Source organism: Lepisosteus platostomus, chromosome 11 (genome assembly GCF_059453375.1).
Source record: "Lepisosteus platostomus isolate fLepPlt1 chromosome 11, fLepPlt1.hap1, whole genome shotgun sequence".
Lineage (NCBI taxonomy): Eukaryota > Metazoa > Chordata > Actinopteri > Semionotiformes > Lepisosteidae > Lepisosteus > Lepisosteus platostomus.
This window is the reverse complement of record NC_142621.1, coordinates 44,316,645-44,344,105: the sequence shown is the minus strand read 5'-3', so window position 1 is coordinate 44,344,105 and position 27,461 is coordinate 44,316,645. Positions and strand designations below refer to the sequence as shown.

The 27,461-nt window shown below is 40.8% G+C and overlaps 1 protein-coding gene across 3 annotated transcripts; it reads right to left on the bottom strand.

Moving 5' to 3' along the window:
• map2k6 (mitogen-activated protein kinase kinase 6) lies at window positions 1-27,290 on the bottom strand. Of its 3 annotated transcripts, XR_015925415.1 has the most exons (13): window positions 26,489-27,290; window positions 18,491-18,557; window positions 17,939-17,987; window positions 16,602-16,715; window positions 14,869-14,988; window positions 14,254-14,370; window positions 12,944-12,995; window positions 12,519-12,646; window positions 11,872-11,949; window positions 11,132-11,271; window positions 6,270-6,315; window positions 2,338-6,014; window positions 1-2,299 (listed from the first exon to the last, which is right to left on the bottom strand). XR_015925415.1 is itself a non-coding variant. In XM_088599929.1 (12 exons), exons 1-12 carry the CDS (start codon window positions 26,577-26,579, stop codon window positions 5,937-5,939), a joined length of 1,080 nt encoding a protein of 359 aa, XP_088456055.1. In that variant the 5' UTR covers window positions 26,580-27,290; the 3' UTR covers window positions 1-5,936. The 3 variants fall into 3 exon arrangements, 2 of the variants coding, with proteins under 2 accessions (XP_088456055.1, XP_088456056.1); XM_088599929.1 differs by having other exon boundaries at window positions 1-6,014; XM_088599930.1 differs by having other exon boundaries at window positions 1-6,014; window positions 26,782-26,914.
• Window positions 27,291-27,461: the final 171 nt, after the last annotated feature.

The following is a 27,461-nucleotide window of genomic DNA, read 5'->3' as shown; positions in this document are numbered from 1 at the left end:
TTATTGTGTAAAAATACCTCTTTATTGAGTTTACATCATTACAATTGCACACAATCAGATTGGGCAATCTATAATATTCATAGAAATTTATTCACCTCTAAATAAACAGTCATTGGTCTTTGCAAAAACCTTGCAGTGCTGTGTAGATGCACTGAAACTCTGTATCCTGGGGGCACATCTTGATACCACAGTGCCACACCTATGGACTGAATGCTTGTAAATGCATTGATCTAAGATGATTCGTGTCAGAACAGGGATCATTCTAATAACACAGGGCCCTAACCCTGAATATCTACATAAGCCTGCATCTCACAAAAGCACAGTGCTCTCCCACGGAACACACCAAGAAAACAGAACACATAAAAAAAATATTTTTAAAGAGTGGGGTCAAACGAAAGCAACATCACAATCTGCAAACACAAATACAGTGTGAAGACACTGCATGACCTTTCCTCCACAAGGCGCTGTACTGAATCCATACAGCAGGCAGGAGTGAAACACTTCAAGTAGCAAAGGCCACATTCGCTTAGGTTTACTTAGACAGGTACAGAACGGCAACATCCAAAGACGGAGATTAACAAAAACTCAACAGCTTGCAAAGCAGTAACACCCACATTAAATATTTTAAAATATTTGCTTCCAGTTTTAAAGCTGTCAGTGTTATGCTGGCTGCAAGAAAAAAAAAACACGTTCCCACAACTTAGTAAACCTCAGCAAATACAGACCTTTACCATTTGAAGTTGAAAATACACCAGGCGATTCTTAAAGTGGCTCTAGTATTGCCCCTGTCAAAACGACCAGCCTGTTCGATGGACATCAGGAATGGTGTCCTGGGAATTCACTGGGCTTTAGTATTTCCCAATGTACTGCGGGGCAGCCTGAAGTGCCTCTACAAGGCCTGTTAACAACTGCGGCGCCAAGCCACCCAGACAGGGGCTAAATCACAAAAATATAATCAAATCAGCAGGCATCCTGACGGAAAATCATTGCATATGTGTAAAATAAAAAAGGCCAACTGCATAATAACCTCATCTATTTATTATACATCATTTTATTAGCATGCTTTTCATCCTAGGACTCTCATGGTGATAGGTTCCAATGATCATTACCAATGACCTACAGCATTTACAGTATATACATCGTCGCCAATTCTATAATCTGAAAATGCCTGAACACCTAGGTTTCTTTTATAAGCATCTCACTGGTAAGTTTGACACATTGAGGAACAATTTAGAATATACTTTGACCAGTGTGAGCTCCTGGAATTTAAGTAATAGTGTGGTGCTTATCGCTTCAAAAAAGAAGAGATAGAAACACAGCAACGCCATGACCAAAAGCACTGCACAAACATTAAAATTACCATTTTACGTCAAAAGAACACTTCAATTCTGTAAATTATTCTTTAGTGAAATAATTTAAATTTTGCAGGGTTTTTTTGTGAAGCTCTGTCCCTCTGTAACAAATTATTTTCAGATTGATTTTAAGAAACACAAGCAACAGAGTCTGTGTTAACACATACAGTACTGTAGAGTAGGATGACATGGTTCTGTGGTACAGTACAAATGACAATACAGCTATTTGTGTGTGCAATTTTTACAATTATGAGAAATAATGAGCCAGTCTATGAAAGAGTTTTTTGTCAATGCGTGAAAAGAAAATCATGTCTATAAATATTACACAGCAGAAATGTTCAAGTTTAGCCCTTCCTCCTGCTTTAAACCTTGAAAGATAGAAATTCTTGAATTTATTTTTTCCCCCACATTTGTCTCACCAAAAGCTGTGGCAGAATGGACTTTGGTACAGAGAAGTACTGTATGCAAATTATATACAAGCAATACTGCCCTATGTACAATATTCCTCTGGCAGCAGAAGACTCCTTTCACAGACTTCTTGTCTTTCAGGTGATGGCAAGTTTACAATTCTGTTCATAAACTTGTCAAATAAACATAAAAAGGAAAAAAGGCTGATCCATCCGAGCCTAGGTTGGGCCAGCATCACAAAGCTTAGAAGCTTACAGCATTTTCCTCGTAAGAGTGTTGGTGTTTTTTTGGCCAAGATATTGCCTTGATGAGGCACGAGGGAGATGTCCACAGAATAAAATGAGAGAAACAGGAAAAAAAAATCTCATTTATTACTGAACCATCCTTTTCATTACATGCATTCATGAAGTTATTAATCTTCCTCGTAGTCATGCAATAATAAGGTTACATAATTGACTAGCTTTCAGTGTTATATAGCCCTCCTTAAGAGCAGAGGTTTCAGTCAGGCCTCACTACAGAGTCCATGCATCTGTACGGGTCTATTCCCTGGCGTGCACACAGTCGGACATACACATACACACGCCCCCTCTTGTATTTAGTCTTCAAGTAATACATTATCTGGCCAAGAGACATCTTGTTTGCATATTAACAATAATCAAGCTCAAGAAGCTCAAATAGAACAGAAACTACTGCACATACATTGAGTATCCTTTGCTGCAATACACATGTGTTTCCCGATCCCAAACAAATTTGTGTCAAGAGTGAGAAAGAGACAGCAAGTAAACAGTTTGCTGCTTCCACAGATATAATTCATATCTGTGTGACAGTAAGCTATCAACCTATTCCAAAGAGAGGTTTTTGCTTCAAAAAACACTGCATTTGGATTCAGCAAAAATGTGTAAAGCTGCTTATATGCTATCGAACTACCAGAAGGCAGTAATTCTATACACGCAAATTACCTGCAAAGCACAACAACTGTCTCTGTAAACCAGGGTCTTCATATTACAATCTGACAAGACCCCTGTAATAGCTTGTAATATTAAAAACTAAATGGATTAACAATAATTTAAAAAACAACAGGCTGAACAGGTCTGAAGTCATTTTGCTGACTCTTCCCACTAACTTCAGCAGATTTCATTCTTTCTTTTGCTTGAAGAAAGAAAACAATTCGGAATGAGAAAGCTTAAAGGTTTCTGACGTGCTGATTTTGTATACCACTTGCTTGAGGCTACACTGCATTCTGCAAAAGCAAGAGATTTTACAACTTCCTGAGAAGAAGCAAATCCTCTTGTACTTGCTGTGAGCTATTTTTTAAAGATTTTGCCAGTATATAGCAGTGATTTATTTGGTGGATGCTTTAATCCCAAGTGACCACTTGTACAACTGGTTATTTTGTTAGAACTTTAAAAATCTGGGTGAAGTTCCTTGCTCAAGGGTACAACAGCAGTGATTCTCCTGGGATTTAACCCACAGTCTTACAGCGACAAGTCCAGAACCCTAACCACTGCGCCCTACACTGCTGCCCCTTGACTTGTTACAGTACATATCTCATCAATATGTACGCTCAAATCCTGAAATTTGAAATGAAATGAATAAGACCTACTTTTACAAAAGAAAATAAAAGCTAAAGGGAAATTGGGGAAAAAAATATTTTCATGTTTAAAAAACGGGATTGCACACTTAGCGCAAGTCTCAAATCACAGTCTGTGATTATCTATATGGCAATACACTACAGTAGGTCAATTAGTTCTGGCTTACATTAGAAAACACAACATCTTTGGTAATTAATAATTAATCCAAGCACAGAAGGCAACCCAACAAAATCATCTAGAACTACAAATGCACAAATTTGAAGCCTCTCAATGCCACTCTGTCTAATCTTAAAATGGATTTCACTGATCAAACCATTACGTCAAGCAGTCTCATTCCTCAAACCTGTGTGACAAAGTAACTGTGGGGCCATGACAATGTGTTGCACTGGTGACAACGGCACGATACAGTCGTGCAAGTAAAGCTGATGAGTCCATCAGGTTGGTGGAGGAGGAGTGCGTGATCAAACCCGAATTTACACTAATTCCCCATCTCTGCCCTGATACTAACACTATCATGCTGGGAGCAGGCCATCCAAGCGTAATCAAAGAAAACCAACTTTACCATCACTAATGATGACAATGATGACAGCACTGTAAAATTCAAATCAAAAGCATCTCACTGAATGCCTAACCAGGGACTTGTGAAAAATTGTGACTAAGTCTGTTAGATTTAATGAGAGGTAGAGTGTATGTTTTTGTTTAGGTTAGATCAGTCCTGTGGTACCTTCCACTAGCCTTTTTCTTCTTTTTAGCAAAAGGCAGGGTATTGTTCAATCCCCCTTCTATAAGGAATGAGCACAACAGTCCAGAGAGGCAGTCAGTCTTCAAACAAACAGCAGATTGCGAGAATTCACCGCTTGCTATAATTATAAACACTATCATATCTACTTTTAACACTCAATTAATTATGTCATTGATAAATAATGATTCATCAGTATGCATTTTTTCCCCACCAAGATCAGTGTTCTCTCCAGGACAGCACACACGCAAAAGCAAAAAGCATCCACACAACACAACCTTGAAACACAGAGCAAAGATCTGCTTAATCAACCGCCTAGGCAACCAGAGGGAATCTAAACATCAACCACAGCTTCCCACCACGCCTCATTTTGAAAGTACAAGGCTAACCCTAAGGCTTAATTTGCATGGCTCTTACTGTAACCCATTTTAAGATTTCACCTTCTGCATTCTTGTGGATACTATTTTAAATACCTCAGTATGCACTATCATTCCTTAAGCACTCATTCCTTTACACCTGCAGCCCACAGTGCAGGAGGCAGCTCTTTACAATGTGGGGTTGAGAACCAGAAAGACAACTCCAAAATGATTCGATACCGCAACACAGCTCTTCTCTGAAAAACACAGCGCTGTGGGGAAAAAAAAAAAAAGTAACGCTTCCGTGTGAAAAACAGCAGACAGAAAACACAGGAATTGCATAACTTACTTCCCAGACGCAAAAAAACAAAATAATTGCTGTCCCCTCCCTGTAGTCTTTATAACAGAGAAAACCAAAACTGGCTCAGAAATCTGTACTGAATGCAGCAGCATAAATATCTTCTTAAAAATCCATCAGTACACACATGCTCTCAGAGCTTTGTCACATGAGTGGCACAGGTGTCACCACTCTTAACACCAGCACTATTTGCATTCTTAGTTAGCTCAGATGTGTTACCATCTTTCCTGTGGGACACGAAATCCAAATGTAAGAACACCTCAGATTTCATTAGGCTTACTGTGGTGGTCTACAAAATCAAACCAAGTCGTTCCAGGCAGAATCTTTAAATCGCCAATGAAATCTTTCTGCGTGCAAAAATCAAGAGTGGTACTGGATTCACACCAAAGAGGAATTCAATCGTCACATATTTCGGCTGCACCTGCTCCTAAGCACAGAGGAGTTGTACACTGCGGTATTACCTGAACTACACAGACTCTACTTGTTTCTACTGCCTTCTTGCACTGAGGCAGCCCTTTCATACATGAATGTGCATCTGTGCTGTGAAATTACTATTAAAAATTAAAATAACTTTAATTAAATAAGTGATTAAAAATCCCAGTCACCTACAGTCTTCCTTAAATGCTGTCTCCTACTTAATGCTTCTGTATTTATATATAAAATCTAAAATATATAGTGATTTTTTTTTTCGTTTTTCATTTTGAAACCACACAAGAGAAACGTCTTCCATACGGATTAATAAATAATAAAATTACTGAACTTGACAAAATAAAATCCACACAACTTCATTAATACCTAGCTGTGGCCCCAGGGGGATGGGCAGAGACGTGATAGAGCAGCAGGACCTTTTATAAGGCTGAGGGAGCATTTTATAGTAATGTTGTTTTAATGAAGCTACTCGCAGGAAGAGGCCAGTCTTCTATGAGTTAACCCCCTGACTGAAAGCTACTCTGGCTTTCCATCCAGGTTACAAACCCAGTTTTGTGTGTTCAGTAATGTTCCATCGGTCCTTGGGGCACTGACAGTCCCCGCCCTCTGCTGAGTTTTTTTCAGGTTCATGGATTACGATTGGTGCGTTAGTGGAGTTGTCCTGCTTCGCTGGGGCCGAAGGGGTGGAGCTGCAAGCCTTCCTCAGTCTCCCAGGATTTGCTTGACAAAACTCGCCACATCTGTCTCTTTGGAGTCGTGAAGGGTGAAAAAAGGATGTTGCTGCAAGAGTAAAATACACACATAGGCAGACTGATGGATGGACTCATAAAACACAGTTATATTTGACTAAGAGGGCATTTCAAGAATCTGCAGCTGTAGTGCCATTTTAAAAGCAACACTGGAGCAAGTCTGCCCTCTAGTGGGGAACTCAAAGAAATCCAACTGCAAAAGCTGTGAGTCATTATGCAGTTTAAGAATTTCCACTTCTTTCCCTTCAGGGAACGAGCACAGAGTTCATTAAAGGCTGACACTCACCATGAGTTCTGTGTAGGTTGGCCTCTCTTTGGAATTCTTCTTTAAGCTGGAAAGAGAAGCCACACAAAGAAATGTTTATTTACTCATTTTATAACATTCACTTTCACTACACCATTGGCGTTTCCATTTGGGATCAAAGCAGATTCTGACGCTTAATCTTTTACATATAAAACCAGCAGCAGATGGAAAATGGGACCATGCTGAGGTACTTGTTTTTATAAGGATGCCTTGGACATCGCTATGTATTTTCTCTTTTTTTTTTCCCCAAACCAGATGAAACAGCATTATTTGGGCTCTTGAAACCATTTCCCAATACGTCTGAGAGAACCACAGCATTTCGGGTTATTTATTCAACATTCACCTGCTACCACTCTTTGCATTGTCACCATTGTCATTTGTCTTTATCCATCCGATGGGGTGCAACGTGGATGATTCACAGTTGCTTCTTTCTCCAGCTGTTCCGTAGGCTGCAGTGACCACCAGCTTTGTCCACAGCGTCATGTTGCCTATCCAGGTTGTTCTTTTCCTCAGCTGAGAATCCCTGACATCTCTTTCTAAGGTGGCTTCTTGTCTTACCGCATGTCTGAACAAACAACTTCCTTCTTTGCACTGCTACTGACAATTCCTTTCCTGGCTCTGCTTCAGTGAGAACCTGCTGCTTTGTCTTGTTTGCTGGCCATGGCACTCCGGACCTTTTCCTCAGGCGTTTCATCTGAAACACATCTGTTCTTCTCCCCTTGTCCTTCCTTAATTTTCATGTTTCACAGCCCTGTTGCCACCGGTCATTCAGGCACTTCAATCAGGCTGCGTTTTCGTCTGCGAATTCCCATCTCTGCTCTTCCATATTCTTGCCAGCTTGGCAAGTACCGATATTCCCATTACCAGGCTCGTGTTTCACTTCCACATCCAACATCTTCTGTTGTACCGATCCCCCGCTATGTGCATTCACTCACGACTTCATTTCCCTTCGCATTTACCAAGCCACCAGTTACTTAGCATCATGGCTTTGGGCTTGTCATTATTTAGGCTTAATTTGCTATTTGAACCCCTTTTTATGAGCCTATTAAACAGCTCCTGAAGGTCAGATTTCCAGTTTTGCTACATGGGTAATTTCCTTAGTAGATCTCGGGTTATTCCTCCACTAACCCTAAACCCACATCTGAAATGATCCAATGCCTTTCAGATAATTAATCAAGATCAGTGACAGCACGCAGTCTCACACCTCTACTGATGGTATTTCATCAAAGTTCTGTTTGGGTCAGTCTTAGTCCCACCTTGTGTTTTCCTTTATGGACACAACAGCTGTACCAGGTGTGGTGGATACGCCACACCTCTGGCATTGCTATCCAAATTTTGCCATGAAATTTACTGAATCAGAATACTTTCCTAAAGTCCACAAGCGGAGATACAGTGGTAGCTGAAACTCTCTCACTATGGTCAGGATGATGTTTAAAGATTTGGTTCCTGTTCTTGGTCTAAAACCCATTTGTTCTTGAGCTAGTTCTGTTTGCCATTTAGCTTGATCTTCCTTGCATGGGATACAAAAGTTATGGCTCTGTAATTGAAAGTTCAGTCAAATCTCCTTTCTTTGGTAAAGATACTTTATAAAAGTAATCTCCATCCATTCTTCTGGGCATTCTGTCTAGCCCCATATCACTGTTATCAACCTCTGTGTCCTTTATCAATCACATACATTCCCGAATGGTTCTGATGAAGGTCAATAAGGCGGAGAAAACTAAATAACAAGAACTCTTTTTCTTCTTTTTCACCCAAAGCAACTCTTGCCATGGCCACAAGAGTATCCACTGCTCAACTTGTAGTAAGACTTATCAGCCCGGTGTTAACAGGATAAAATTTGAATCTCTTTAAAAGACATGTTTTAGACAGAGTGAGAAAAGGAACTCAGTGATACACGACATGTGTTGTAGCAATACTTACTGAACCTTGACTCTATAGCAAAGGTGAAACTAAATTTGCACGAGACCAGATGTTTTCAGACGGCAAATATGCTTTTCTAATTCCAGCTACGTGTCAGAAGAAAACGCGTCGGAGGCAGATCAAGAAGGTCGCTTCTTCTTTGGCAAACGATTAAGTCTCATAAAAATGAAAAGGACGAAGCAGACCTCTTCCAGTCTCCAACCCTTCCTCTGTTAAATTTGGACACAAAATACAACAAAAACAAACAAAAAAAAAATCCCTGTGAATTGAGGATGTAATCACTGCTGGCGCATCCTGCCTACAAGAGACCAGGCACAGTGGCTGGAGTTACATCACACTGTGTTTCTTTTTTTTTCTTAAAGAAAAAACGGAAGCCAAGTGCAGAGATTGAGAAGTCAGGCTTGGTGCACATGGACCTGCTCTCTGCAGCAGAAGGCAGGAAGAGCGCTCCGTCAGAGGGGTGTGGCTAATCGGCCAGGGGTCGCAGCGCAGCAAACCGACCGCCATTCTCCCCAGAAACCCCCCATCACTCAAGCAGGGTTGACTGCCCCTGCCCTCTGCTCGCTGCCCTTCGTCTGTTTTCTGATTTTCACAGAATCAGTAGTGGTAACGCACAATACACAAGAAACAACACTCTTTTTTCCAGGATGCCTGAGTCACGATATAGGGAAGTTGTGTAATTAAAGCTTCCCACTACCTTTTCCCAAATTAGTGCTAAACTACTTACATTTGCCACTAGAATTGTCGGATAAAAGACTGCATAATTTTATACCTTTGCATTTTATAAACTTGGCACAAAGGCCACTTCATTTGCCTTTGCTATGAGCGCTATTCTAGAAATATTGTTGGGAAGGTAAACTTGGAAAATAAAAGCCTAAATCTGGAGGAGAAGAAAAAGAATCTCAAGGACTATTTAAGAACATAAGAAAGAACGCATATGAAGGCGTTCTGCCCTTCCAGCCTGTTTAGTATAGATTAGCTAACCGATCCAAGGATCTTATCCAGGCCTCTCCGACAGAAGCTTCAACAAAACGACTGGGCAGCTTGTTCCATATTCCACAATCTGGAGCAAGTTTTAAATGTACCTGCATGCAGTTTCTACTTGTGTCCTGTGGTTCACTGCCTATCCCAAAGAAGTCCACTGGGCTGTCTGTCTTTGAGGAATATGAACACATGAATCGGGTTTCTTCAGCCTGTTAGTGTAGGACATTCCTCTAAACCCCAAAATGTATCTGGTGGCTCTTCTCTGGACTACCTCCAGAGCAGCAGTAACCTTTTATATAATGTGGTGAAGAAATCTGTACGATGTTCAAAAAAGGTCTTGCTATGGTAGTGGACAATTGCAATCAATGGGTGTTATGTTAAAATAGTACACGTTTATTTCTTCCCCAAACTATCTACATGATATAAATGTTATGTGAACGTAAAGACGTAAGTATTTCATAAGTAGTCTCTCCAAAATCAGCTTTTGCTATTTTGTATTTACAGTCGTTTTTGATACCTCTATGCATACCCTGTACTAGTTTAAATGTCATCTTCCAGAGGTTTGCCAACTAGATGAGTTTCCTCTGAATCTTTATGAATTTCTTTTGCCACTTCTATTAAAATCCTCCTACTTTTGTTATCGTCTAACTCAGCAAACATAGCTGATTTACTAACTGTACCAGAATCTAGATCATTGAATAAATTGGGATGAGCAATGGTCTTAAAACAAATCCCTGTGACTCTGCACTCACCATATCTCCACAATTTGAGCATTCACTATTTATCTGTACTCTTTATGAAAGAATTCTCAATCTAAACGCACAACTTTCCCCAAATGCTTACTGCCTGCAATTAAACTATGATGGGGAAATATAGCAAAGGCTTTCTGAAAATCTAAATGCACCGCATGATACACCTTATGTCCACCCATTACTGATGTTGCTTGTTCAATTATGTTTGTGAAGCAAGACCTACCCTTTCTAAATCCACATTATCTTAAGGGATCCTATTTCCATGTAGGCAATCCTCTGGTTTAGCTCTAATAATTGTTTCCATATCCCCATATGCAACAGAAGCCGAGACCTCTCAGGTCTGTAATTATTTGGTTCAGTTTTGACTCTTTATGTGGAGGTGGATTACATTAGCAACTCTGTAGTCCATCAGTACTTGTCTTGAGCAACTGGTAGGATACCATCAGGCCCTGGAGATTAATTGATCTAGTCCCTGAAACATTACTGTGTCTTATCCTCTGCTGTGTTAAAACTGTTTAATAAAGAACTTTGCCCTGCCACTGCCTGACTCATGCTGTTAATTTGTTCCTTAGCAAACACCTGAGTGTAATTGTTATTTAATACATTCGCTTTTTCCCTTTAATCGTCTAAAGGTTTCCGGTTATCATCTTGGACACATTACATTATCCATTACAGTTCTTTTGCCGCTGTACTACTGAGAAAGCTGCAGTTCCTTTTCACTTCCATTCCTTTTCTTTTGAAGCTTTTTATAAAATGCTTCCTTTTTCTCTTCGTCCCATCTGATTTGTTGAACCATTTGCGAAATTTATGTCTGAATTACCCAATGTTAAATAAATCAGTTCTCTACTTTAAGGAGAATCAATGTAATACCATTAATACCCTTCATTCACCACCAATTCCCCTTCTGTCCTTTCCCAATCTACTTCTCTTCAGCTCAGCCTCGTTCCTTCAAAGAACTGTAAACCTTCAATGTTTCGATTGAGACTAATTGCACAGTAGCAAGTTATTCATACTAGCTGAAAAACTAGAATTCAGATACAAAAAAGCTTTTGGTGAATATTCATATTTAGGCACATTCCAGACACGCTGAAAACACTGCAGAAAACTAAAAGCCCTTTGCTTTCCCAGGTGTCCCTTGGCTTTGCCTGGAGTGCCAGGACGGACTGAGCACGCAGCTCCTGTACGTACCACTGGGAGGTGAAGTCCACAAACTCGGGAGAGAAGCGGTCAGCTGGGAGCTGAGGGGATGGCTCCTCCACCACCTGCTTGAGCTGCTGGAAGGGTGTCCCCCAGGAGTCGTATGGGAAGCGCAGGATCGCCAGCTCAATCTGGGAGCAGTGGGGGAGAAGTTATTCAAGGGATGTCCAATTATCCGATTCCAAAGATGCAACCCACCGGTATTCCAGGGTGTAATAGAACATTAGCTTCCATCTCAAGAACTACATCCGATTTTAATTGGATAACTAAGGTATCCTACAAAAACGGGGAGGAGCAAACCTGCAGCAGTTATCAATTAGAAGATCACTTTATTGGCCATATACAATTTCTTGTATTGGGAATTTGTCTTTTTCGCAGACCCCAACGTGCTCTCCATGAGACACACAGACACACAGACAGGGTCAGCCATTTATACGGCTTTTTATAGGGTTAAGTGCCTTGCTCAGGGGCTCAAAGGAGTAGGACTCCTCTGCTGGCCACGGGATACGAACCGGCAACCTTCCAGCCACAGGCGTAGATCCTGAGCCACAGAGCCACCGCACTAAGCCTTGTTGCTTCAGCCCAGGCACTAGGTTCGTATGCATCTTCCACAGTTTGTACGAAAAACATGGACAAACGTGGCCATAGCGTGGGGCATGTTGGACAGACGTGGACAAATCATAAAATCTGGAGCCACATCTGAGAAAATGAAAAGAGGTCAAAGTGCCTACCATAGTGATTCCTAAACTCCAAATGTCTGACTTGACATTGTAGCCCTTCTGGTTCAGTTCTGGGTTGATCCTCTCAGGCTAGAACAGAAGTCAAAGGAAAGAACATGTTAGCTTATTTTCTTTTGGAAAAAAAACAGAAACTCAGTTATTTATTATAATCCTCCCACCCAATCTGGAATGAGCTACTAGCTCAGCTCTCCATCAGTGTGTCCCACTCAGGAAATAAGGGGCCATGGCAATATGTTCCTCTGACATGTCCACCTCCACAGCCCCCTGTTATACAGCATTTTCCAAGCACTACAGTTCATGACAGGAGTTAGTACTGACTGGAGGAGAGGCCTGTCTCTCGTCACAGTCACTGCAAGCCTGCGGGCACAAGTCGCAGATGTGGCTGTTGCATGAGTAATCCCAGCCCTACCCCGGTGATACTGAGCCAATTGTGTGCTTTTACTTGGGGAATTCTGGTCACAGTCTTTTTGTGACAGGAACCAGACACTTACCAGTAAGATCTAAGATACAGAGCTCAACCTGACTGACAGTATACCTTCCTTCCCCATCACCTACTGATGGCATTGCAAATTAGGTCATTTTTCTTCATTTTCATCTCAGATGCAGCCTGCCACTAGCAAAATGACATTCTGACTCACCGCCATGTAGGGCTTACAGCCAGCATCCATGGTCTTGGCAACAGAGTCCACCAAGTAGCCACTGATCCCAAAATCACACATCTTGACCTGGCCCTGTGTGTTGATGAGCACATTGGAGGGCTTGACATCTGTTAAGAAAAAGCCATCAAGAATCAGACCAATGGAGTCCCAGTGTGGTAGGCTTTCTATTACTTTTTGGGTTGAGGTCATTTTCAAATTAAAATAAATTTACTCACAATCGTGAATCTGATCATATAATCTAGCTTCAGGCTAGACGGAATGGTGACCTCTTATTTGTAACCATTCTAACAGTGATTGTAAAATACATATATATTATACAGCAAACTTGGGCAGCAAATCCTACCAGTGACTGAGAAAGCACAACTGAATGAACAGCTGTCAATAAAAAATGCACAAAACCTTACCTCTGTGTATTACTGATAGGTTGCTGTGTAAGTGCTCGAGAGCCTTCACAATCTGTAATGAAAAGGAAGAAAAGGTTAAGTCCGAATACGGCACAGATACACTGTCCCGTATAATATTTCAGCCTCACCATGTCTAAAGTAGGCTCCCCCACCACACCCCCCCTTCTCCACCTTCCCAGTTACAGACACATCCTGTTACATAAACACTTCGTGTTATACACACACAGCCGATGGCCTAAATCTGGCAGAGGGGCGTAACTGTGCCTACATGCACATTCCACCCCACATTTTCAGTAATGACTTATTGTTTCTGTCCCGCACTGTACAAAGAAGCACCGTTGTGAAGCGTGATCTGGAAAGATCTTTAAAAGCAACAGATTTTTTTCCCTAAAAAAACTTTTTTTTTTAACCAGATCAAACACCAGAATGACAGAGAGCGATACCATGGCAGTTTGCAGATCTAGATGCAAGAGTTCTGCTGTGTAGTTCTTGTACCACTTTTGTGGGCTCCAGTGGATGAAATGCAACTGGTAGAACTGACAGCTCTTACTGGAAACTGGAAAGACTTCACCCACAGATTAATTCAAACCTTGGCTGATGCAAACTCCCCAAGCATCATTTGAAGACAGCAATTCGGTTTGCCTGATACTTTTTGTGTCTTTCCAACATGAACCCACCAACGGAATGACTTTGCAGATGGCAGGTGTATCAAAGTTTTGGGTTAATCCCAGACCTAGCTGAATTCTGAACATGCAGAAAACGATTCCTAAAAATAGTTTTCTAAACTATTTAAGCCATATGAAACGAAAACAAAAGCAGACTAAAACAATTTAGCCCAGTATATAATCATCTTCCTATTTTCCGGACAACGTTGGTCATTCATCAGTCCAAGGTGGGCCCAGACCACAGTGCTACTTAGTTAAATGTAGCGTCAAATTATAGTGATGTCCTATTTTTTGCAACTGAAACTTGAAAAACTTGCTACTTGCACGGATGTGCAGGCACATACTCCAGAACATCACTAAGCTATTGAGAAATCCTGCAGATACAAAGTACATAAAAGATGTTATGAATGAGAGGAGGCCATTAAGCTCACCTGGTAGTTAGTAGTTTTTTGTTCCAAGAATCTCATCCAGTTATTTCTTGAAGGAACCCAAAGTATTGGATTCAACCAAACACATACCTGCATTTTGGTTTTCTCAAAGCAGCTTTTGCCAAATTATTCAAATTTACCGCTCAACAAAAAACAGCATTTATTTTGCACCTTTTCCCATATTTTGGAAATAAAAAACAAAACAATTGAAGCTCACCGAGACAGTTATTTTTCCCAGGATGTCCTCGGGAATTGTCATTCCTTTCTCAATGACTTGTTTGTAGAACTTATCCAGAGAGGTATCCATCAGCTCCATACAGATCCAGACATCTCCCTGGAGCAGACAGGAGGGTAGGGCCAAGTCACTTCTAATTGCTCACTATCTATACAATATACATTCTACTTATAACTCCTGTGACTATGAACACTCAGTTCTGTATAATTCTTACAGCAAGACTACACAACAACTGCACAGCTTGTAAAATTACCTTAACAAAAGCCTTGCTGGACAAGCAGTACAACTGAATGTTAAGGAACAAGTAACAGGTTTATTCCCTGCTGAAAAGAGAAGAAAGAAAACACAACCTTTCGACTGTGGAGCCTTCTTCAGGTGTGCTCACAGCCTCCACAGCCGAAACGTTGCGTTTTCTTTCTTCTCTTTTCAGCAGGGAATTAACCTACAGTATTACTTGTTCCTTTGGAGCCTACGCATGCAGACGCAGCAAACCCCCTGAACCAATTGAATGTTATTCTACTTCTCTGAGCTATGACAAGTCAATGACTTTATTACTCATAGGACTACCACATACAGACCCTTTAGATGACATCATACCTCTCTGAACAGAGCACCATAGAAGGTTACAGTGTAGAAACAATCCACTGTCCGCATGGAAATGTCAAGATCCATCAGCAGTCTCTTCTGCTCCTGGGTGTTCACAGTCGCTCGGATTCTCTGAGGACACGGACACAGAGCAGAGAGCCTCAAGGATTAAGAAGCCTGGATTGGGTTTGTGGCCCCACTGAGACCAGATTTGGTTCTATGAAAGGGGATGAAGTAATTCTTTTTGTGAATTTTTGGTTGTTTTTGTATTTTTGCTGGCCATTTCCATAGGTAAGCTGGCATAATGTAAATGTTAATTATAAATACAATTCTAAAAAGAAAGATGAAAGCAGGAAAGTATTTTATTTTGTATATATTCTACCTGTAAATCCCTTCATTGTCAAATGAAAAGTTAAAAAGACAGGAATATGAAGGGATGTATGGGTACAGTATTGGTATCAGTATATGGCTGGCTAATTCTTCCAGGGCTCCAGCTCAGATGGCTGCACTATGGGACTGATCACACAAAACTGTTGTTTTCTGGGAAACCAGTTTGAAGCTCCAGAGCCAGCTTCTTAAAGTACTTCAAAAGAACGAGAAGAAAATAAAATAACAGGAGAATTTCCAAAACATCTCATGACATGTGTGAGTTAAAAGTAGCAGCCAGGGAAGCTGGGACATAAACAGTCAAGTCGGCATCATCGCTGGACGGTAGCAAGTGTCTCAGTCAGAGTAACTGCTTAACTCCATGCTCACCCTGAAACCATGAGGCAAGACCGGAATTTAAAATTGCCCTTAAACTGAAAGGAATTAACATGTAAATTAAGCAGTACACCCAGTAATTAATGTGTAAATTAAGCAGCACACCAGCAGATGAACAATGGTACTTAATGACTGTGCACTGAAAACATGTAATACCTATCAGCTGTTCTTTATTCCTGAACACTGATCAGAGTTAATGACTTATCAGTGTTACCAGTTGGGGTCACTGCATGTAGGCTTTACAGCCTATCCCTTGCATTTTATAAACAACTACTGTATTACAAAGTGGACAAAGAAGTCCATGTACTTATGATCTTCCCTACCAAGGTCTGACTTCTGCCATCATGTACATCTTGGATTCAAGCTTATTCCTGCACCCAGCAGGATATGTGCTCGGTGTTCCTCCACCTGCAAGCACATTCGCGGATTTTGGAAAAGCTCTGCTCAAGGTGTTGCCAGTGGTTCATGCAGTAAAGGTTACTGGTTCAAGCCTGGGCTGTCATTAGCAGAGGAGGACCAGGATTCCTCAAGCAGGTGCTCTCCATTGGCCAAATTCTTCCGACCTCCAATGGACTTCAGGCGGTCATGATATCTCTGTTGGCTTGATTGCAAAAATCGCCCTCGGGACTTGCAGAGCAACTATCAGCTTGCAGTGACGTCAGGAAGGGCTAAATCACTCTTGCAAGTGGTGCCAAGTCTCCTGTGCAGGCACTGGGGAACTCTCAGTGTGAAAAACGGTAACTGGCGATGCAGAGTGCAGACTGCAGAAGAACACGCATGTATCTGCTTCCCATGTGGATATGAGATTTGCAGCCAGCAGTATAGCGAGCTATTTTACAATTAAGAACTACAAAATTGGGCATGCAAATCTGCGATTCTGACAAGAGCTGGAAGCCTTTTACAGTGCAAAGGAGCACAACTCAAAGGCACGCGTCCTTATGCCACTTTTCTCTCGGACTCCATGTGGAGAACGCCTCCCTCACCTTCACCGCCATGATCAGGCCGCTGGGCACATGCCTCATCTTGTCCACAACTCCGTAAGCCCCTCGGCCCAGCTCGCTTATCTGCTCCAGGTCATCGGCTTTCACCACAAAGTTCTGACGAGAGAGAGAGAGAGACCCCAGACTGTACTTACAAACACAGGGAATAGTCACTGACAGACAGCTGGCTCAGAAGCCCACAACAGCAGGCTTCGCCTTTGCAAGGATTGAACCACAAGATCTGACTTGTTTTGAAAATTAAAAAAGCAATTTTATTTCACTCCCAACTTGTTAGTAATGTTACAGTGCATTGATGAGTATTCAGCTCGAAGAACATTTGGTTGGTTTTTCATTGACACTGGATACATTGTACCAAACGGATGCAACAGAACTTATTCAGAACAGAAGGGGCAGGAAAAAGCAGTATTGAACAGAGTGTTGTCAACAACAGTCCAGGCTTTTCGATAATTTCCACAAAGACTAAAAAAAAAAATCAGAACTTTTTTAACCTTAAAAAAATAGCTGTGGTTATGCTGAATTTGAGCTAATTGTATAAAAAACCAACTGCTGAAGTCTTTGTTTTTGCCCATGGAAAATTCAATTTATTTGATGAGTTTTAGATAAATATTTTTATTGCTCAGAAACCGAAAGGAATAAAGAACATTCCTGTCAGCCTATAATCAGTGCTCTTCAGTTTTGGATTAGAGATCAGCAGAGCATTATTACTGAAAAATGTTTAATTTGAGCAGAGCTGTTTAGAACAGGGGTGATGAGGTTTTTATACATAAAGCCCTAAACACAGAAGTAAAAATTATAATAAAATGCTTGCCAATACTGTTCCAGGAAACAAAATTAAATTGCGGGTTCTTCATATGGCACTTCTTTATAGTGAGAGTGTTCAGGCATACAAAAAATGCACAGTAGAGTTGGAGGACACAGTTGTGACCACATACAGTACAAACAAGAGTATGTTCCCACTGTGTTAGTCCTCCTGGCTGCGGACTGACATCCAGCCCACTTGATGGCTTATTGAAGCCATAATAAAAATCTTATTGTTCTAACCTTGACCATTCGTTTCCTGTCATGTTTCCCATTTTTTGGCCATTCCACAAACCCATTGCCAACATGTAACCGATCAACGAAGCAGATCATGGAACTCCAGTTCATTCCTTTGTGCTTTGTCTGCCAAAAATCATTTTTTCTATTTTATGATATAATAAAAAACTTTGCGGGGGGGAGAAACAGGTGGCTCAGAAATGGGGTTTCCATTTAGTTTGATGTTTGAATTAAGTTTATTGAGTTTTAATTTGAATTAGAAAATGGCATGGAAGGAATCATACCTTCTCCCCAATGGTCACGCAGGCTTTGGAATCCAAATCTCTTGGTGCTCTGGAGAAGGAAAGCACAGTTAAAATAATCCATTCTGCCCAGAAAGGGCTGCTGTGTAGCCTGTAATACCTTGGAAAAGAGACCAGAACACCAGTCCCTTGGTATTGTCTGCTGCCCCCTTACTCACTATAAAGAAATACAACACAGTAACTGCCCCTCTGCTTTGGTCCAAAGCATGTGTGTCAGCGTGCTTGTTACCCACACCATTAGGAAAGGCCTTCAAGGTTACACAAACATTTCCAAGAGGATAATTAATAACTTAAAACCCCACCCCCATACTTTTACAAAATGTCTATGGCTCTATAGGACTGCCTATGGCACTCCAAGAAACTGTATAACTGGGACTGTATAACAGACATAACAAACCTGTAAACTATGATCTACCTATACAAATAAATAAAACGTGACATTTATTAAACAAATTATGTGTATATTACATGATTATACAAATTCTTATATTAGCTATTCATGACATGTACTTAAAACCTAAAGAGGGGTCTTACGCTGCAGGAGCAGGAGGCTGTTCAAACACTTCCTTAGAGAGCTTCAGACCTGGGTTCTTCTTCTTGCCTGCCGAAGAAGAAGAGAGAAACCCAGTAAGAGTAGGGCTCCACAATGAAAACACAATGAAACAAGCCTGTATTGCAGGTCTGTGCTTTTTTATTGAAAAAAACCCAAGTGTACACGCCTTCATGGAACAAAATCAGTCAAGTGTGTGGATATTAAACCAATTTTTCAATTAATTTGCATAACATCCAGGACACATTTCTGTTAAATTTTAAATACTAAGTAATTAAAGCCAGAGGACATCAATTCAGTGTCCCAGCATATCTTACACCCCCACTCCTCACCCCCCCCACACATCGAACAATTTAACAACTTAGAAATAGTTCCATGCAAGTACACGATTCTTGATAGTTTAGGCATCCGTATATTTACATGAAATGAAAACCAAAACACAGAGCCTATAAATAATTATGCAACTTAGGTTTGCATAAATACTAAATAATAATTAGAAATGGGTATGCAACTTGCATAGATTGTAGTTTAAGTAATTAAAGCATTTTGTTGTCCTGCACTATTGGCTATGATCTCTGGCATTCATCAGGTACATCACAGTCCAACAGTAAGAAATGTGCTTGAGTCCTTGGGAAAGCCCTAACCCTCTTTTCTGCCTGCCACACAAAGCCCTACATCGGAAACGTTAAACCTAATAAAAATCCTAACATCAATCTGAAATGAATTAATTGACCTTTACGAGATTTTTGACAGAAGACAACTTGGTCAAGTAAAGAACAAATACAATGCAACGCTTAAGGACTTCCAACAGCAACATACACACCTTGCCAAGGCCATCAATGAGATGTCTCAGCCATGTACAATCTGGAATCGGTTATACAGTACCAGGGAGCATGCAAAGACCCACCAGTCCCATCAGGGCTTGAAAAATGAGTGGTGCAAGACCCTCTGTGCTGATTAAATGCTTTGCATCAACATCCTAGCCAGTAATTTCCTCCATAAATGTGCTATTATCAATAACTTGAAGGCTATTGTGTGTCAGGGTGCTCTAGATAACTGCAGAGCAAACTCCCAATTTGCCATCAGGAAGAGGTGTTACTGGCCACATGGACCCTGTAGCCTCCTGTTCCTGATAGTCACAAGGGCATATTGAAAAGGACACGTGTAATGTTACACTTTTTTATATCTCTGACAGAAACTTCTGTAAGTTACTGTGCAGACACAAACAGCACATCCCTTTCGGTCCCGTTATTTGCAGGGTTCCACATGATCACCTGCGGAGGCATGCGTTTTTACGGACAGGAATTATTATTTTTCAAATCCGTGAAATGTCCCTTAATTGAGTTTCTAGACAGATGCTCAACGCCACCTCTTTCTTCAGTTTAACCCAGAGCTGGCAAGAAGGTTCACAACCACACAACGACTCTCGGGGGGGGGGGGGGGTGAATGATGCAGTGAAAAAAGCACTGGTAACTAACCAATACATATAATTACAAGATAATTGGCATTCAACAGCACTAACTGCGCACAGCCTACTCAAACGCCACCCTTCCCTCCCTCTGCCGGATGGCTAACTGCACTCACAGGAATTTTCCAAATTCCACACTTCACTGCCTCATGTTTCAAGACAAGATGGAACACGCTCGGAGGAACAGCAAACAGCTTTCATCCTAAGAGGTTACATCATGCCACTCACTGGAACCATGACTTTAACACTATCAAAACACACGGCAGACACATACAGCTACAGGACACTGGGATTCCTTCAGTTTTTTTCCCACAACAGGTCATTTAAACTGGGGGAAAAAAAACAAGAACCCACTGGGGAAAGTGAACAGACCTTGCAGGCACTCTAAAAGCTGAAAGAGTGCTGCAGGACACTGCTGGTGACCTGAGAAAACATTCGATCCCTCTACTCTCATAGCATTGCAAAAGCTAGGCAAGAATTGTATAACATGCTTAACTACAGAGAAAGAAATCAATTCAAGGATTACATAATCTACCTATGGGAGCACTAACATAAGTGTGCTTTAAGAAGAACTAACAGAACAGGTCTGACAAATGGTGCCAAAAAACTGGTATCAAATATTTTAAATCACTTCTTTTTAAAAAATATTTTCATTTAGTAATAGGAGACAGAATTTACACATTTTACAAACAGGACATCTCTTTATTATTTATTCTCTAATTATTCTTTAGTCTCTATAAGAAATGAAATGCAACAGGTAATTAATACTTTTTAGTCTTTAGTTTTCCTCCAGTTAGCACTCTTAAATATCAGCTCCGCAATATGTGTTCCTAAAAATTGCTTTCTCCATCGTAAGCATGAGAATATTTTTATTCCAAGATGGCAAACAACAATATGACACTGCTTGGAAATAAATGCCATTCAGCGATCCTTGCAAGTGTTCAAGCAGATATGCAAATAATACAGAAAATATGTTTTAAAACCTAGAACACTTGCTGTGCAATGCATATGCTATTCATTTTAAAAAGAGAAATATACAGAAAATTTGTTTCTGAAGGGATCATAGACAGCCATTCAGGTAAAATGCTATGATGAGCAGACCAGGGAACATGGCTATCCCCTCACAGCAATGCTGCAGCAGCAGGAAACTGCTGCACTGTCTCTGGTAATGAGAAAAACAGGGCCTTGATTCAGCCAGTTCTGTCTGCTGGATCATTTAGTTTCCTGGCATTGGTTCATCAAACATTGTCTCTCCCACGCCTAGAACCAATCCAGACTCCTTCCCTTTAAAGAGTCCCTGCCCTCTCCCCCTCTCCTGGCCAGTACTGGCCGCTACTCAGCTCAGAATTTCAGGAATTTCGAGAATGTTTCAATGGAATTCCAGGACTGTTTGGAGGATGATTCAGAGATGGGTGAAAATAACCCTTTGAGTTCTGACACTTTCCTAATGTGGACCTCCAGAATTACACTAGTAACTATTGGGCGTGCTACCAGTGTTTCAGCTGGATCAAAGTGCTCGGCTTTGTTTCGTACCTTGTCAGACTCAATACATTACCATGCTGCACAAGTCAAACGTTTGTGCTGCAATACTGCTTCAAAACACAAAGCACACAGCTCTTCAATATAAAACCAAAATACTGCAAACAAAGACTTCAGACCCTTTAGATAGAGCTGTTAAGATATTTCTTTAGGAAAGGGGAGGACATTAGCTCACACCCTGCTTCGCCTTTCAGATTTTAATGAAGTACAGCAGCAGTATTGTGTTGTGAACATTCCTTAAAATAAAAGGAAGTGACTGGGGGTAAAGTATTAACCATTAGCTGAGTGTGTTTTGTAGCTTGTCTTAAATTCAGAAGAGCTTCAGACCAGTTTGGTTTGTTAATTTTTTTTCCTAATTATTTTTATTATTATTTCTTTAGGGTGAGCCTTTCAGAACTATTCCACAGTTTTTTTAAGGAAGAATAAACACATTGGAGGTGCTAAGACACACTCACTGTTAACTATGGAAAAAATGTATTTTCTCCCATTGATACACACTGGTTAAAATGTGTTGGGATGCTGCTTGCAATACGGTTGTCACAACATATAGCTCCACATTTCTACCAAGTTCTACAACAAAACATATCAGAAAATCTGCCCTCTTCCTGTATAGCTAGAAGAAGCCATCAACATAACTGTGAATTACAGCTTGCCCAACAGTGACATTAAAACAGTCTAAACTGAATCTACACTAGACATCAAGACTGTGTTATTTATTGCCTGGGTAGAGCAACAGGACAAAGTTCATCTTCCATCCTGGTGCATCAACAAGTGGTTTTAAACCAGCCACTGACAACCTACTTCCTTTTCACCTGCTTTGTACCAGTAATGAGCAAGATATTGCAATACAGACTGCAAATATTCAATTAATCAATTCAATTAATTAGCAACTTAAATATTTATTTTCATGTTTGTTCAGGTCTCTAAGTAACCACATTATTTAGCATGAAAAATGTTTTCTTTTTTTAATATTGAAAGCGCTTTAACAAGGACAGAACAAAAAGGAACCAGAGTGTGCTTCCCCATCACCCCAGTTCTCGCTAAAAAGAGAGGGAACACTGGATCGTAGCTGTTTTTGAATGCTTTCTGCCAAACCTCTATCTGATTAAAATATGAAAGTGAACAACTTTACATATCAATGTTGTAGACAAAATGTTCCACTGAAGAGTCGAAGCACTGCAGCTGTCTATATCACATCGCAAGAGAAACTGATCATTAGAATCAGACACTGGGTAGTTTGTCAAATGCCCCTATCCCTGCACATAGAGTAGGCATTTTGATTGCATGTCTGTTTTTCTTCGGAGTTTTCTATATCCCTTAGTGCTGCACACAGATGCAACCACTGCCATGCCACTTTGCACCCTGGGGTCCACAGCCTGCTTAGCATACGCAAACCAGGAGGTATCTCCTGGATTACCAGGACAATACACTTAACAATTCTACTGTTATTGCAGCAGAAAACGGCTATAGACCGGGGGCATGGTCAACAATGGGCCAGTGGAAAAAGGGGGGATTTAGGATCTCTGCAGCTGAAACAGAGGTGATTTGCATGACAAACATCACAATTGTGCAGTTCAGTGGTTAGAGAGCACTGGGTTGCAGAAAAGGCAACAGTGAATTGAACACATTGGTTCCAACAGGCTGCAGTTCAGGAGACAATAGGTCAGAGGAAGCAAGAGCTGCAAGAGCTCCAGTGTTAATGTTACTTCATATATGCCAAGAGTGTGTCAGACACAAATCCACACCATGTCCAGAGTCTTCTTCTCTCCTGGATTAAAACAAGTATAAAGACTACCATAATTGTCTTGTCTAGTCTAACACTGTTTCTAATGGGGGGGACGAATTCCTAAATGTTTGTCCTTTTGCAAAACAAGTGCCCTACAATTCATGTACAGATGGTTGAAACGATGTATAAAAGCACATCTCCTAAGCAATCTCCACGCAGGACTGACTGCATAACGTGCAAATACCTGCAGACTCCGAAAATCGCCGATTGCGCTGGTGAATTTGTACATCAAAAGCGTGCATTACGTGAACAGATGTAACAAAGACGTACATTACATGGATCTTTACAGTAAAGCTTTCATTCCCTGGTTTCTGCTGTTTGTCGTCTTCGGGCATTGGTTAAGAACAGACAAGAAACGATACACGATTATCTTTTGACAAACTGAATTAATTTACGTTTCTGCCTAAATTACACATTTGATGTGCGCGCCGTCATACCTGAAAGCATTTTAGTACAGCCGTTACACGTAACGTTACGTCTAATAGTAAACGCAATTAAACAGCAGATAAATCTTTCCAAGGCTCATTACATACGTTTTCGTCTGATATTGAAGCACCTATAGAAATTCAATAAAATAGGCGAAAATACTTGAGATTAATCTTATTGACAACTGCCAACAGCATCCGATTTGACCAGGCGATTCCAAAAAAAAAAACACGAAATCGCGTACAGTACTTGGCCTCCCATCGTTTGAACGATTACACGACGTCGAGTGTCGTGACCCGCAGTGCCAAGGCCATATCTATCAATGGTATTGGAGAAAAGTGATATATATCTAAATAAAGGTATAAGTATTATTTTGAATTGCAAGTAATAGTTAATCAGATTGCTCTATCCCATTTTCCTAAATTGTATGAGTCACTCGGCGGTTATAGTTTTGGCGCCAGAACTGGGGAGCTTCGGTGACAGCTTGAAAAGAGCGTGAGAGAAAGATGTCGGATCGGTAGTCTAATGTAATGTACAAATAAACTTGACTTTAATATATAGTTCATTGTTCCACACACGCCTCCGTGTCATTCTTTGCTTCGCGTGAAGATACAATATCTTATGAGGGGGAATAAAACATAGTCTTATTATCTTTATCACGCCCAGATCAAGAGCACCACCTTCAGAGACCAGCTCATCAAATTAGGCCACATTTAGAGAAAAGAAAGAAATCAAGATAACTTTTTCAAGGAAAAAAGGCATTAATCGCCACATCTCTAACCACTTATTTGAATTTTAAAAGGTGTTAATATTGTTAACAGCTTTTAAATGCTTGAATTAATAACCTCGATTTATATTTTATTTCCTACTTGAGATTTATTCATTTTTTAACCTTGTGAAGGCCTTTGCATTATTTCTCTGAAAAAAAAAGTGCATCAGTCACCCTCCTAACGTACTGTGCCTTTTGAAACACCTGCCCACTTCTTATAACTACACAGTCATACTGATTTGGGGGTTTATTATAATGACGGTGGAAAACTGCCGCAGGTATTTTGTAAAATATGGAATACCCCTTATTAAAGCGAAAACTTCACTGGAATAGTCCGAAATTACCGGAACGTTATTTTCATATAACTTGCCTTGTTTAATTACAGTATTTCAACAGCGATAAACTAAACGTGTTATCTTGTCTCCTAAGAGCGGTTTAGAACAGCAGAAGAGATGCACGTGGCTAAAGGGGTGCTATCGATCACCCTTTAAACTATTGCAAAAAAACCTATAATTCCTTTCAACCAAGGTGTGCGGCAAACAGCAGTAGCACCGACTGTTACACGAGTTGGGTGGACAACTTTTGAGTGCACGGTTTTAAATCCTGTGCTTGGGTCTTTCGCACTGGTTAACAGTATGTGACCACATGGGCTGTAAATACAAACCCGTGGCTTATACACTTAACACCTCCTTGCCACTTGTTGCTACTTGCCGTAACGCCCGGGTCCTCCTGCGAAATGGGGGTAAAAAATACTTCTAAAAAATAATACTTCTACGAAGTAGGTGCGCATGTGCAATATCTACGGTGCAACAGATTGACCTCAGAAGGCGACTGACATAAATACTAACATCACCACAAAGGAGAAAAGTCTTTTTCACAATTCATTAAATTAATACAAAATCTCAATCATGCGTTTATAGGCTATTGTTGAAAGGCGAGTTTATTTTCTCCCGGGAGCAATGTCCAGGTAAATTCCCAAGCCCCACAAAAACACTGAACGTTGCATGTTGCTCAACCCAGAACAAAACAATTACAGTAATAGGGCAGTACCGTTTGTTCGGAATCAAAGATGTGTTTTGCATAGTCACATCTTGCCCATTTCCACAGCAAGTAAGCACACCACGCAAATGTGAAAATATCAGTCTATAGCTTGTTTCTTGCAGTTTTTTCCCCATCATTACAACCTTCGTTCCGTATAAGGTACATAATAAATAGTGCATATGGAAATTTATATTACTGCGGCTTATTTGTTATTGCAGACGCCGATTTTGTGTGCCTATTCCTCGAAGTGTTTAGAAACAGTAGACGTTAACTGCAAACCAGCTATTTTTAGCCCGTTATTTTTTTAGGAAAGTCTACCTATTTATTACAGCAGGAAAAAAAGCTTGGAAAAGGAGACGTTTAGACTACAGAAAAGAGAACAAAAAGCAATTCTCCATTGCGCGCACACTAAACTAGCGATATAAATGGGAAAAACGACTCATGCATTATTTTTAAGATGCTTGCGCAAGTTGCACTTCCAACTGTTTAAAGTAGGTGTTTCTTTTTCCCCCGACGAAATCCTTATCGATACACACTGGAAGTACATTTCCAATCAGTGCATCTTGCAAAAATAAGCACATTTGTCGAGCAAAGTTTAAATTAATCGTGTACAAAGATGGTCCTTGCGTATAAAGATTTATTTAGAGCGTTCCACATATTTGTATTGCACGCACCACGCGAGTCCCAATTGTGCAAAACGCAAGACAGGCGCCCGTAATCCTGGTAAAGAAGAATGCAAATAACGTCAATATACAGCTGAACTACTGCAAGCATCGTCTTACCAGGAACTCTGCAGAAGGGCAGCTCCTGAACAGGAAATGCAACTGACCCTTTTAAATCCCCAAACTTCAAAATGCATCAACCAACGTTTAAGTGCAGCAATGCACTTTGCAAAGATTGCAGCCTTAATTGCATCTCGATGGTTTTGCACAGATCACTTTTAATATTCTTACCTCCCTTTGGCAGAGACATTTCCCCTTTGCTTTGATGAGGGGGAGGGGAAGCACAAAAGACTTTGCCTTCTCTCTCTCTCCCTCCCTCCATCTCCCTCGCTCTGGAGCTTCAGTGGTTTGCTTTGCAACAAATATGCAAAATACAGGCTCCGATCTTCATGCAACTGGAGTGTTTTTGCCTCTGGATTGCAGGTTTCCGTGCAGAGAGCGCGAGAAGAAATGCACACCTTGCAAAACAAGCTGGAAAGGGGAATTTTGCAATTGCACTGCAAGGAAAGCTCAGCTGCACTTACATGATGGGCCAAGGCTGGCTGGCAGCTGAAAGCTCCAAACTTGGATCAGTGAGAGTCTGTGTGAACAAACGTTCTTCCTGCTGCGCAGAGCGTTATGGGAACTGTAGTCACGAAAGCGAAAGCAAGTTTCTTTCTACGGCTTTTAAAGTCGTTTGTCGTGTTTTGTTGATCCGGGTATTTTGTAATGCACTTCAAAATACAAACCGTAATTTTTAATTTGAGTGTCTAATCTCTTTATGCGTTTCCCTGTTGAATTCGGTACCTTTGTATTGCTGCTGTTTAACGTTTAAAATGTCAAGGCGCTGTAAAGCAAGTGGACATTCAAAGTAAACGAGTTTAAGTATATTAAGAATAAATCGATTGCTAACGAGTCGCAAAGAATTCACATTAGCGCAGTTCAAAAAGTAGTTTCGAGGTGTAAGTGGCAAGAGAAATGGAATTCATCTCTTTGAGCCTGTGATTTCCCCTCAGGTTGGGCAGAGGAACAGGTCGCTCCAGTTCTGGGGCCCAGGCTGCATTTGGAAACGTCAGTTTGCTCAGTGCTGTTTACATAATAGCGTGCGGAGGGAAACAGTGCTCTCTCCGGCAGTCGGAGCGGCAAGTCATTGCAGAGCGTGTGTTTCACGGGAACTGGAAGAGTATGGCGATCCAGTTTAAACACGAATCTGTTTCAGGTGTAA